The sequence below is a fragment of the Felis catus genome, chromosome B4 (assembly GCF_018350175.1).
Source record: "Felis catus isolate Fca126 chromosome B4, F.catus_Fca126_mat1.0, whole genome shotgun sequence".
Lineage (NCBI taxonomy): Eukaryota > Metazoa > Chordata > Mammalia > Carnivora > Felidae > Felis > Felis catus.
The window spans coordinates 117,706,738-117,720,010 of record NC_058374.1 but is presented as its reverse complement, the minus strand read 5'-3'; the positions used below and the strand labels follow the sequence as shown (position 1 = coordinate 117,720,010).

General features: G+C 36.5%; 1 protein-coding gene and 1 pseudogene across 17 annotated transcripts in view; both read right to left on the bottom strand.

The window, feature by feature from the left end:
- The window catches only part of CFAP54 (cilia and flagella associated protein 54), a 289,781-nt gene that overhangs the window by 132,637 nt on the left and 143,871 nt on the right, over window positions 1-13,273 (bottom strand). For all 17 annotated transcript variants that reach the window (XM_045062193.1, XM_045062194.1, XM_045062191.1 and 14 more), the window contains 2 exons: window positions 2,734-2,957; window positions 2,498-2,633 (listed from right to left, as the gene is read on the bottom strand). In XM_045062193.1, coding sequence (XP_044918128.1) covers window positions 2,498-2,633; window positions 2,734-2,957 — 360 coding nt within the window. The remainder of the gene's footprint in view (window positions 1-2,497; window positions 2,634-2,733; window positions 2,958-13,273) is intronic.
- Window positions 9,499-13,273, bottom strand: LOC123386690 (annotated as a pseudogene).

Here is a 13,273-nt window from a genome sequence, read left to right as displayed (position 1 = left end):
AATTTCTTCATCTCATACAGAAAGTGACGTTTAGCAAGGACTAGAGAAAGGTGAATAAAAATCAGTGTGGATATGGGGGGGGGGGGAGCAATGTTCCAAGCAGGGGAGCAGCAAACGCAAGAATACCAAGACAGGAACGTCTTAAAGAACAGAGCACTCCCCTGAATCCTGCAGGGGAGTAATAAGAGATGAGTCACTGAAATCACAGGGGGATATGTGGAACATTAAAGCTATGATAAAGATGTTCACTTTATCTCTGAATCAGATGGGAAGCTGCTATAGGGTGTAAAAAGGAGGAATGGCATGATCTGATTTAGGGTTTTAAAAGGTCATTCTACCTGCTGCATTGAGAATAGACTAGGCCGGAGGCAGGGGTTCAGGGAAGTTGGAAGCAAGAATACTGATTAGGAAGTCATTGCATGAATCCAAGCAAATATAACAGTGGCTTCTCTATCAGAGAAGGAGTGATAGAGGCAATGAGAAGTGGTCAGGTTCTGAACACATTTTGAAGGTAGAAGATTTGATAACCAATTTGAAGTGAGGTATGAAAGCAAGAGAAGAGTCCGGGACATCTCTAAGGTGTTTTGCCTGAACAACCAGGAGGACAGTGCTGTCACCAAATGAAGTGTGGAACACTTGTCAGAATAGGTTTGTTTGAGGTATACTAAACTTCAGAAGTTCATTAAACTTCCAAAAGATGACATTGATTAGGTAATATGATGGTTTTTTGATGGGTCAACTTGGTTAAGCTGAACTATGAGAACAAAGGGAGGGAAGTATCCATTTTGTAGCATACACACATGTCATCCCAGCTATTCAGACACTAATATAGCTGCCACTATAAAGGGATTTTGCCTGTACTAATTAAAGTCTCTAATAAATTTGCTTGAAGCTAAAGAGATTATCTTCAGTGGGCCTGACCTAAGCAGGTGAGTCCTTGATGTGCTAGAGGCCTCCCGACTCCAATCTCCAAACAGCATGCAGGTCTACAACTGCTTTCTCCTCACTGCATCATCCCTCACAACTGCCTAAGGATAAAAGCTTCCGGCTATACCTATAGGGTTCCTTCCTCCTCATGATCCTGACTGTCCACCTTACAATTGTGGACTTGTCTGGCCAGCCCCCACAATCACATAAACCAATTCCTAATAATAAATCTTGATAGATGACAGATAGAAAAATAGATAGATAGATAATAGATCTTACTAGTTCTGCTTCTCTGACTGAACCCTGACAGATACAGGCAACTACGTGTCAACACAGTATTCAGGAGAAAGCTCTAGATTGGAGCTGTAATTTCAAGAGCCATTATCATAAAGATGGTACTTAGAGCCATAGACTGAATTAGCTCCCCAAAGGAGAATATGAGACACTGGGGAGAAGAGGAAGAAGCCAAGCCCCCCTCCTTTTACCCTCTCCCGCATCTGCTCCATTGCAGTCATCCAGTCCTTCTTTCTGTCCTACCTCAGGGCCTTTGCCCTTGTCCTAACGTTGGGCTGGAACTCTCTTTCTTTTGTATGACTGGCTATTTCTCATCAGATGTTACCATCTCCAAGAGGCCTTCCACATCACCCTTGCTGAAGTTTCCACCTCCCACCCCACCTATCTCATTGACCGATTTTATTCTCTTCAGAAAATTGATAATGATCATAAATCTTTTTACATATCTGTTTACATGTTTATTATCTGGCCTTACCTCTACCCCCAAAATTAAACTCCATAAAGCAAGAACTTAGACTGTATTCTCATTGCATGAAACATGCAGGGATCAAGAATACGCAAGGGCCATAAGGAATCTCCGTGAGAAGAAGAAAATGGAGTCCCCATTGTGTGATTCCAACACCACAAGCACACAGACTGGTTTGTGAGGCAGGGACTGGATTTCAGCCCTCACATATAACGGGGGCCCTTGGGCAGGACACAGTCTGTAAAACTGTATGCAATGGCTCTGGTATTAGATAGTTGATACACATCTATTAAATTAACAAATGAAACAATCTACTTCCCTTTCCTCTACCTAACTCAAAGCTGCACCATGACTTTCACGGACCTTAGACAGTTTTGCCTTCATGAGCCCACACCTTCACCAAAAATATCAAAAATTATACTTTATGACTATGTTGGCATAAATACAAGTGTATTAATAGTAAAACTTAAGACATTTTCTTTGACCTAAAAGTTACTCTTTGTCTTCATATTTAAAAAATTAAAACATGGAGTGGGCCTCTGAAAGTATTGTGGCTCTAGACATTGTCCCCTCTGTGTCTAACAAATATATCAGCTCTGATCTGAATATAAGTTTCCTATGGACAAGGACTTAATTTTTGTTTACCCCGTATCTGGAAAATACTGACACATAGCAGGCTTTTGATAATGTTTGTTGCTATGCATGATAAATGCCTCAGTGAAAATAATACTTATCTGATCCCTAAATCTTTGTATTTAATATGTACACTCATTAGAAGTCACAACTGCATGATAACAGAGCCAAACTCACCTTCTCTTCATATTCAGCTTCATATCTTGCACAAGGTTGTTGAGTAACATCTGGGCCATTGAACTTGGATATTCTTAGAAGAAGCTGGCGCTGTGCATATATCAGGAGCGGTGTCACTTGCTCTGTGTATCTCTCACTAGACAGGGGTAGAAATACATTGAAAAGGAGACATTCATTAAAATACATTTTTAAAACTAACGCTTGTCACTTTCATTTGCCCTTACAGTGATACTTACTGTGAAATTGTATTGAACTGGATGGCAAGTGATACTAGTGTCTCCCATTTTTCCACTTGATATAAAACCTCCAGAGACTTTAACACAAAGTCATGGATCCATTTCAAATCAACCACATTTACATCATCCAACGGATCCTCAAAATTAAGGCTAGAACCACCATTATCATTTTTAATATTTCCATAGCAGCTTGGAACACTGAACTCTCCTTTTTCTTCAATAACCTACAAGTAGCACATGGAAAAATAATTGTGTATTTTCAGATTTTACTACACACTTTTTCCAGAAACCAAATGTGATAAAAATATAACATAGAAAAGAACTGAAGACAGAAAAATTGAAATGTTTTTATTATGCAAATCCAAGCTATTCAACAGAACTTTCTATGATGATGGAAATGTGCTGTCTGTGTTGTTTGATACAGTAGCCACTAAGCATGTGTGGATACTGGAGCTATTGAAAAATGACTATTGCAGCTGGATTTTTAATTTTACTTAATCTTAATTAAGTTTAAATTTAAATAGCCACATACAGTCTAGTCATTACCACATTAGATAGCACAGACTGAGGTCTATACTTCCTGGTACACACTCACTATCTATGTAAGTAAGGATATTAAACCAATAAGATTAAGTTTTGAGGAAGAACAGGTTTGAGTATATACAAATAATTAAGTTGCCATAATACATTGGTTGCATTCATCAGTTTGCAGCATAATATGTCCAATTTCCCAGTGCAAAGGTCAAACCTATGGAGAAGGAAATGTAGAAAACACAGTTTTTGCCTAAGTTAAAGAGATACCATGTAACTAATATATTAATTTCCCATGAGTCCCTGATGCATTTGTGTATACCCCTAGAAATTCTTGAGACAAACAAAACCCCTTAAATCCACCTATAAGCCAGGTTGCAGCCCAACAAATAGTTGGGTAACACAAGACCAGCCCCTCTTAAGCTGGTGTTACCATTAAGCATAATCCATGCATAGGGAAAGTAAGGTATCAACAAAAGTAGAGGAAACATCTCTAACAAGATTCATGGTCCTTGAAGTTGGAAGAAACCTAGGGAGTCATCTGGCTGTGCACTGCAATATGTATACCTCAAGTCAGGCTGTGTAGGTGTAAATAATAGTTGTGTCACATGTGACCTATGTGAATTTGCCTTCTTAGCATGGTCCCTGCACATGGGACATACTCAACTGTCCCACTCAACTTTTCCCAGGTGGCTGCTCTATCAGAACCTGCCTGCCTATAGGATGACACATTCTTCCTTTAGACATGGGTAAATTTCCTGGGCCAGGCTGAAATAACTTTCCCTGGGCCATCCCCAAAGAAGAGGGGTATCTGCTATCGGTTAGTCATGCCTAGATCTACATGGTAAGTTTACTCCTGGGATGAGGGATAAGGAACACCTCTGTGGTTTCTATATATTCCAATATAGTCTTTATCAACAACAAAGCTGATATTGTACCTCCAATCATCAAGAGGGAAAAAAGTATTATCTATTTACTTCCCAATTTTGGTAACATTACCTAACAACATTGAGAAATAAACAGGAATGGCATTTGGGGGTCAAAATAGCATATGGAAAGTGAAGTTTCTGGCATGGTAAAGACAAGTCATTTAGTTCTGAAGATTAAGTATGGGCCATGTGTAATTTTTAAAAACTTTTTCTTAAAAAAAATTTCTAACACTTACTAACTATAATAATATAATCCCACCTAACAAAGGATATTAACAAAAAAATCCTCCAAAATGTTACTGAATAATTACTGCTCACATTTTCTTCAGATCTTATAAATTTTTTGATTGCCTTAGTTTGAAATGGGATCCATTTCAAATGGATAAGGTCCAAACATTGCAATTATTTATGTCTTTTAAGGCTTTTTTTTTTTAACCTGTAGGCTCCATTTCCTCTTTTTACACTTCAATTTTTTGATGAAGAAGCCAGGTTGTTTGCCCTGTAGAGTTCCCATAGTCTGGATTTTACTGATGCATCCCCACAGTTTCATTCTAAATGTTTCTCTGCCCCCTGGATTTGGTTAGATTTAATTGCTTGGTTAGATTTAAATGCTTGCTCTGATTTATTGTTTTCCAACAAGTGTACTTCACAGATATACTTCATCCTCCCATGAATTCATAAAGAATTGCAATATCCTTATATGAATTTCTACATTCTTCATTTCTTACCTGAAAATTCTATAAAGAAAAATTTCTCTTCATCAACTATCAACTATTTGGTATGGTTCATATATGAAAGGTAATCAGCCTTTTTTATTCACCACTTTCTTTTAGTGGGAAACAGTTTTTAAAGAACACATCTGGGTGCTGAGATTTGTCACTTCTTTTTTGAGTCCTTTAAATTGCTTTGACACCTTTGTAAAATATTAACCATATGTATGAGTCTATTTTTAAGATTCTCTATTTATTCCATTGATATGTTTCTCTCTTTATGCCAATATCATGCTCTCCTAATTACTACAGCATTGATAAGCCTTGAAGTCAGGTAATGAGTTCTCAAATTTGTTGTTATTTATTTTCTTTAAATTTTTATTCACTTATTTTGAGAGAGAGAGAGAGAGAGAGAGAGAAAGAGCACACATGCATGCATGTGGAAGGGCAGAGAGAGGGAGAAAAAGAGAGAGAGAGAGAGAGAGAGAGAGAGAGAGAGAGAGAGAGAGAGAGAGAGAGAATCCTAATCAGGCTCCACACTGTCAGCACAGAGCCCAACGTGGGGCTCAAATTCACAAACCTTGAGATCGTGACCCGAGCAGAAACCAAGAGTAGGATGTTTAACTGACTGAGCCATCCAGGCACCCCTAAATTTGTTCTTTTTAAAGATTTTCTTGGCCATTCACTTTTCTTTGCATTTGCTTATAAATTTTAAAATGAACTGTCAATTTGCACCCCCCAAAAAAATGTCTGTTGGAATTTTCACTGGGATTTTACTGAATCGATAGACCAAATTGGAAGTAAATGATATCCTATAGCAGTATTAAGTCTTTTGGTTCATGAACATGATACATCTCTGTGTATATTTAGGTCTTCTTTTATTTTTTTTGCAATGTTTTATAATTTTCAGTGTAAAAATCTTACACAAATTTCATTAGATATATTCTTAGATATTTGATATTTTGAATGGTATTTTTAAAATTTCATTTCCTAGTTGCTTTCCACTCATACAAAGAAATACAATTTATTTTTGTTATACTGACTTTATGGGCTGTTATTTTATTAGTTCTAGTAGTTGCTTTTTAGAGGCCTAAAGAGTTGGAATTTTCTATATAAAAATTCATAGTGTTCCTGCATGTCTTTTGTTTCTTTATCTGCCCTATTGCACTTGTCAGGATATCTGGCATGATATTGAACAAAAGTGGTATGAGCAGACGTCCTTACTTTTTCCCAGTCTTTGAGGGAAACAGACAATAATTTCACCATTAAGTATGATGTTAACAGTAGATACTAATTTTTATCAGGTATTCTTAGTTTCCTGAGAGTCTCTAACATCAGTGACATTGCTTTTGTTTTGCTTCCAACTGTATTAGTCTCTTATTATTCTTTTGATAATCTCTTCCAGAGTTAACTACTTCTGTTTTGAGGTAATAAAATGTATAATGACCCACTTCACATTTGGTGCTCTATGTATATGGTCTTTTCCTTTATTTCAACTTAGAATTAAGACTTATAATTCTTGTTTTTTGTTTTTTGTTTTCATTTATCAGTCCCAAAAGTAGTTTTCCCCATAGAAGTTATCTGAACATAGTCTTATGCTTTCTAGTAGTAGTCTACAGCCAGTCTCTATCTTTCTAAGAACACTAGAAGACACTTAGTTTATTTTTTTTCAATATATGAAGTTTATTGTCAAATTGGTTTCCATACAACACCCAGTGCTCATCCCAAAAGGTGCCCTCCTCAATACCCATCACCCACCCTCCCCTCCCTCCCACCCCCCCATCAACCCTCAGTTTGTTCTCAGTTTTTAAGAGTCTCTTATGCTTTGGCTCTCTCCCACTCTAACCTCTTTTTTTTTCCTTCCCCATGGGTTTCTGTTAAGTTTCTCAGGATCCACCTAAGAGTGAAACCATATGGTAAACCATATGGTCTTTCTCTGTATGGCTTATTTCACTTAGCATAACACTCTCCAGTTCCATCCATGTTGCTACAAAGGGCCATATTTCATTCTTTCTCATTTCCACGTAGTACTCCATTGTGTATATAAACCACAATTTCTTTATCCATTCATCAGATGATGGACATTTAGGCTCTTTCCATAATTTGGCTATTGTTGAGAGTGCTGCTATAAACATTGGGGTACAAGTGCCCCTATGCATCAGTACTCCTGTATCCCTTGGGTAAATTCCTAGTAGTGCTATTGCTGGGTCATAGGGTTGATCTATTTATAATTTTTTGAGGAACCTCCACACTGCTTTCCAGAGCGGATGCACCAATTTGCATTCCCACCAACAGTGCAAGAGGCTTCCCGTGTCTCCACATCCTCTCCAGCATCTATAGTCTCCTGATTCATTCATTTTGGCCACTCTGACTGGCGTGAGGTGATATCTGAGTGTGGTTTTGATTTGTATTTCCCTAATGAGGAGCGACGTTGAGCATCTTTTCATGTGCCTGTTGGCCATCCAGATGTCTTCTTTAGAGAAGTGTCTATTCATGTTTTCTGCCCATTTCTTCACTGGGTTATTTGTTTATCGGGTGTTGAGTTTGGTGAGCTCTTTATAGATTTTGGATACTAGCCCTTTGTCCGATATGTCATTTGCAAATATCTTTTCCTATCCCGTTGGTTGCCTTTTAGTCTTGTTGGTTGTTTCCTTTGCTGTGCAGAAGCTTTTTATCTTCATAAGGTCCCAGTAGTTCATTTTTGCTTTTAATTCCCTTGTCTTTGGGGATGTGTCAAGTAAGAAATTGCTACGGCTGAGGTCAGAGAGGTCTTTTCCTGCTTTCTCCTCTAGGGTTTGGATGGTTTCCTGTCTCACATTCAGGTCCTTTATCCATTTTGAGTTTATTTTTGTGAATGGTGTGAGAAAGTGGTCTAGTTTCAATCTTCTGCATGTTGCTGTCCAGTTCTCCCAGCACCATTTGTTAAAGAGACTGTCTTTTTTCCATTGGATATTCTTTCCTGCTTTGTCAAAGATTAGTTGGGCATACGTTTGTGGGTCTAGTTCTGGGGTTTCTATTCTATTCCATTGGTCTATGTGTCTGTTTTTGTGCCAATACCATGCTGTCTTGATGATTACAGATTTGTAGTAGAGGCTAAAGTCCGGGATTGTGATGCCTCCTGCTTTGGTCTTCTTCTTCAAAATTCCTTTGGCTATTCAGGGCCTTTTGTGGTTCCATATGAATTTTAGGATTGCTTGTTCTAGTTTCGAGAAGAATGCTGGTGCAATTTTGATTGGGATTGCATTGAATGTGTAGATTGCTTTGGGTAGTATTGACATTTTGACAATATTTATTCTTCCAATCCATGAGCACGGAATGTTTTTCCATTTTTTTATATCTTCTTCAATTTCCTTCATAAGCTTTCTATAGTTTTCAGCATACAGATCTTTCACATCTTTGGCTTAGGTTTACCTCTAGGTATTTTATGATTCTTGGTGCAATTGTGAATGGGATCAGTTTCTTTATTTGTCTTTCTGTTGCTTCATTATTAGTGTATAAGAATGCAACTGATTTCTGGACATTGATTTTGTATCCTGCGACCTTGCTGAATTCATGTATCAGTTCTAGCAGACTTCTGGTGGAGTCTATCGGATTTTCCATGTATAGTATCATGTCATCTGCAAAAAGCGAAAGCTTAACTTCATCTTTGCCAATTTTGATGCCTTTGACTTCCTTTTGTTCTCTGATTGCTGATGCTAGAACTTCCAACACTATGTTAAACAACAGCGGTGAGAGTGGGCATCCCTGTTGTGTTCCTGATCTCAGGGAAAAAGCTCTCAGTTTTTCCCCATTGAGGATGATGTTGGCTGTGGGCTTTTCATAAATGGCTTTTATGATCTTTAAGTATGTTCCTTCTATCCCGACTTTCTCGAGGGTTTTTATTAAGTTGCTGAATTTTGTCAAAGGCCTTTTCTGCATTGATTGACAGGATCATATGGTTCTTATCTTTCCTTTTATTAATGTGATGTATCACATTGATCGATTTGCGAATGTTGAACCAGCCCTGCATCCCAGGAATGAATCCCACTTGATCATGGTGATTAATTCTTTTTATATGCTGTTGAATTCGATTTGCTAGTATCTTATTGAGAATTTTTGCATCCATATTCATCAGGGATATTGGCCTGTAGTTCTCTTTTTTTGCTGGGTCTCTGTCTGGTTTAGGAATCAAAGTAATACTGGCTTCATAGAATGAGTCTGGAAGTTTTCCTTCCCTTTCTATTTTTTGGAATAGCTTGAGAAGGATAGGTATTATCTCTGCTTTAAACGTCTGGTAGAACTCCCCTGGGAAGCCATCTGGTCCTGGACTCTTATTTGTTGGGAGATTTTTGATGACTGATTCAATTTCTTCACTGGTTATGGGTCTGTTCAAGCTTTCTATTTCCTCCTGATTGAGCTTTGGAAGCGTGTGGGTGTTTAGGAATTTGTCCATTTCTTCCAGGTTGTCCAGTTTGTTGGCATATAATTTTTCATAGTATTCCCTGATAATTGCTTGTATCTCTGAGGGATTGGTTGTAATAATTCCATTTTCATTCATGATTTTATCTATTTGGGTCATCTCCCTTTTCTTTATCAATTTTGTTCATTTTTTCAAAAAACTAACTCTTGGTTTCATTAATCTGCTCTACAGTGTTTTTAGATTCTATATTGTTTATTTCTGCTCTGATCTTTATTATTTCTCTTCTTCTGCTGGATTTAGGCTGAGAAGACACTTCGTTTAAACACACATTAAGTAAGAGATATTGTCTCAGGTAAGTTTAAATGCATTTTGTTTTTAGGCAACCTATATGATATGTTTTTTTCTTTAAGAAAAATGACCCCACTCCAAATAAATCAACATCAAAATAAATGAAGAGATCAAGATGACATCACCCAATTGTTTAAGTCCTGGTGTTGTGTGGATGGGTGAAAAGCAGCAGCCAGTTATGATGATGGATGATGGATCCAAAGTAATTGCCATTTTGTTAACATTTTTTCATTTCTAAACCATCCTTAAAGAAAATCATATATGGGGTCACATCATCCTCACGGTAGCCCAGCAGAGCAACCTTGCCATCTGGATTCATGTTTTCACCAATAAGGAACCAGTAGTTTTTGAAATTAGCAAAGATGTGTTTGATTTGTCTGCAGCCTCTGTTATAAAAGGTTTTACACTTTCCAGTCTCTGTTCTTCAAGTTTGCCTTACACTGAATTCCTATTATTTACGATGTATTTTTTGTAGGCTTTGTTTGTGAAGCTTCTTTTCTGCTAAGTAATGGTTCCTGACAATATCAGTGTCAACAATTACTGTGTTTTCAGGACCTTCACCTTGGGGGCCTTCAGCAGAGTACATTTCCATCAATGATACCTTCTGTCCTACTGACCATCTTCCCCTTCACCTCCAGGCACAGCCCATTCGCAACCTCCTGAATCCTGTAGATGTCAGAGAATATGTCGTCATGGCTGATGAGGTCTGGGTAGATAATCATGATGGTGAGCAGAGAAAGAGGACAGCATCCCTGGCTTAGCAGGAACCCAGAGCTCAGAAAAAGAGTAGTGCAGCTGGAGCAGCACTCAAGGGGAGGGGGCTGGTGGAAAAAGCAATATCAAATTTTGTAAATGCTTTTGCTGTATCCATTTCAATAGCCATATAATTTGTCTCCTTTATCCTATTAATATGGTGAATGACCTTGATTGATCTTTAAATGTTAACCTTACATTTCTGGGATAAACCTACTTGGTCATCATTTGTATAACTGTACATATTATATACCTCATTTGCATATTTTATATATTATTGGGATTGATCTGATAATATTTAATTAAGGATTTTTGTGTCTATGTTCATGGGTGATGTGGTTCATTCATTTCTTTTTGAAATACCTGTCAGTGTTAAGCTGGCTTTGTTGCTAAAAAAAAATTTGGTATATGATTTATTATTTTGTCCTTATATGTTTGCCAGAATTCTGCACAAAATATTCTGTGCATGGAGTTTTCTTTATCTCAAAGTTCCTAATTATAAATTGTTTGTTTAATATATTTAGGGCAATTCAATTTTTCTATTGCTTCTTGTATCACATTTGTTAAGTTCTGCTTTCCAATAAACATGTCCATTTTATCTAAGTTATCAAATCCATTAGTAAAAGTGGATAATAATATTCTCTCATTTTTCTTTTAATATCTATAGGATCTGTAGTTATATCCCTCTTTCATCACTCTTGTCAGTAATTTATGCTTTTCTTTCCTTTTGTTCTTCACTTTTGTTCTTCAATTTTATCCTAGGATTCTGCCAATTTTAATACTCTTTTCAAAGGATCAATTTATTGACTTTATTAATTTTGTTTTGTTTTATATCTAATTTATTTCTGCTCTTATCTTTTCATTTCTTATTTCATTTGTCTTTTTTACTTACTTTGGATTTAATTTGCTCTTATTTTTCAAGCTCCTATAGGTGCACACTTAGATAACTGATGTTATATCTTTCTCCTTTTCTATTAAATGGCTGAAGTTATTAAGTTCCCTCTAAGCACCAGTTTATTTGCATCCCACAAAATTTGATACGTTACCATCAGTTTGAAATTTTTTTAAATTTCTCTTTTGTTTTTTTCTTTGACCCATGGATTATGTAGAACTGTGTGGTTTAATTTCCAGATACTTAGGAGAGTTTTCTTCCTAATTTTTATTAATCTATTCATAAGGTAATGGTCGGAGAACATACTCTTTTAAGATTTTAGCCTTTTAAACTTTAATATGACTTAGTTTTTTACTCTGCATATGATCCACCTTGGTAAGCACACCACGTGCACTTGTGCTCTGTTTCCAATCCACCTACATGTGGGTTGCACTTCAATTCTTACACTAACTACCTACCCAGAACTAAGGTCAGACTCCCTACATTTACAGAATCAGTGCTCCACAAAACTGTCCTTACTTCAGATGTTAGCCACAAGTCTCAGGATGCCTGCACTTCTGACTAACAAGCTATAAATTTAGGGGTTTCCATAGCCCCCTCGGGTTCAATAATTGGCTAGCACTCACTTAAAACACTATACTTGGGATTACAGTTTTATTATAAAAGATACAACTCAGGAACAGCCAAATGAAAGAGGTACCCAGACTGGGAGAGTCCTGGATAAGGAGCTTCCATGCCCTGTCCCCATGGAGTCAGGCTACAAGTGCCTAATACATCAACGCTTTCACCAACCTGGAAGCTCTTCAAGTATACTTTTAGTATCTGTTATTAGGAACATATACATTTATGATTAGTGTGTCTTCCTAATTAATTGAGCCTCTTCTCATTATGAAATGTCTCTCATTATCTGTCAAAAGACTCCTTGATTTAAAGGTTATTCTCTCTAATATTATGAATTCTTACCAGTTTTTTTATACTTACTGCATTCACGGTAATATCTCTTTCCACTGTCTTATTTTCAATCGATTTCTTTACATTCAGAGTACTTCTCCTGTGGTCAACTATACATGTCTTTGTTTTTATCCAACAATCTCTGCCTTTTGACTAGGGTGTTTAAACCACTTACATTTAATATAGTTATTGATATAATTGGGTTAGATTTATTATTTTCTACTTGCTTTCTGTTTGGCCCACATATTTTTGTTCCTCTGTCTCTTTTTTGCTGCCTTCTTTAATTAATTGACCACTGTTTAGTCTTTCATTTCACTGCAATTGATTTTTAGCTATATCTCTTTATCTCTTTTTTGGTAGTTACTCTAAGGATTATTAAATGCATCCTTAACTTATCACATTCTACATAGAGTTAATATTGTACCACTTTATATTTATATAAAATGTAAACAAAAATGACAGTTTAACTTTATTTACTCTCGGTCTTTTATGCTATTGTTTTCATATATTTTACACCTGGAATTTTATAAACTCCATGATTCAATGTGCTTATATGTTTATTAATTTTCAATGTGTTTAGGTTATATTAGGTTTCCATTTTTTCCATTTCATTTTCATGCTTTAAACCACAGGGTGTAGATTTTAAATTGCTGCAAATTCTATGAGATCTGGCATAATAGAACAAGGAAAGATAAAGCAGTGAAGTAAAGAGAAACTGACAAGCTATTTGATCTCACTTGGAGGCTTTTTCTCTGACAAAAAAAGTTGCTATGAGGATTAAATGCATTACAGCTTATGCGGAAGTTGAAGCTCAGTAAGTGTCACTTTCTCTTTCCTTTAAAAAATTGAAATTTCAGGCTAAGATATTTGTAATTAACATCAGTATATGCTGTGCATTGTGAACCAAATAATGAGAAGCAAATGAATTATAGAAAAGCCAAGTAAGAACTCAAGGAAAACATTAACTTCCATTTATCCCAAGCTGCATGGTAAAAATTATTTGAGTACAATAAAAATAATTACCCAA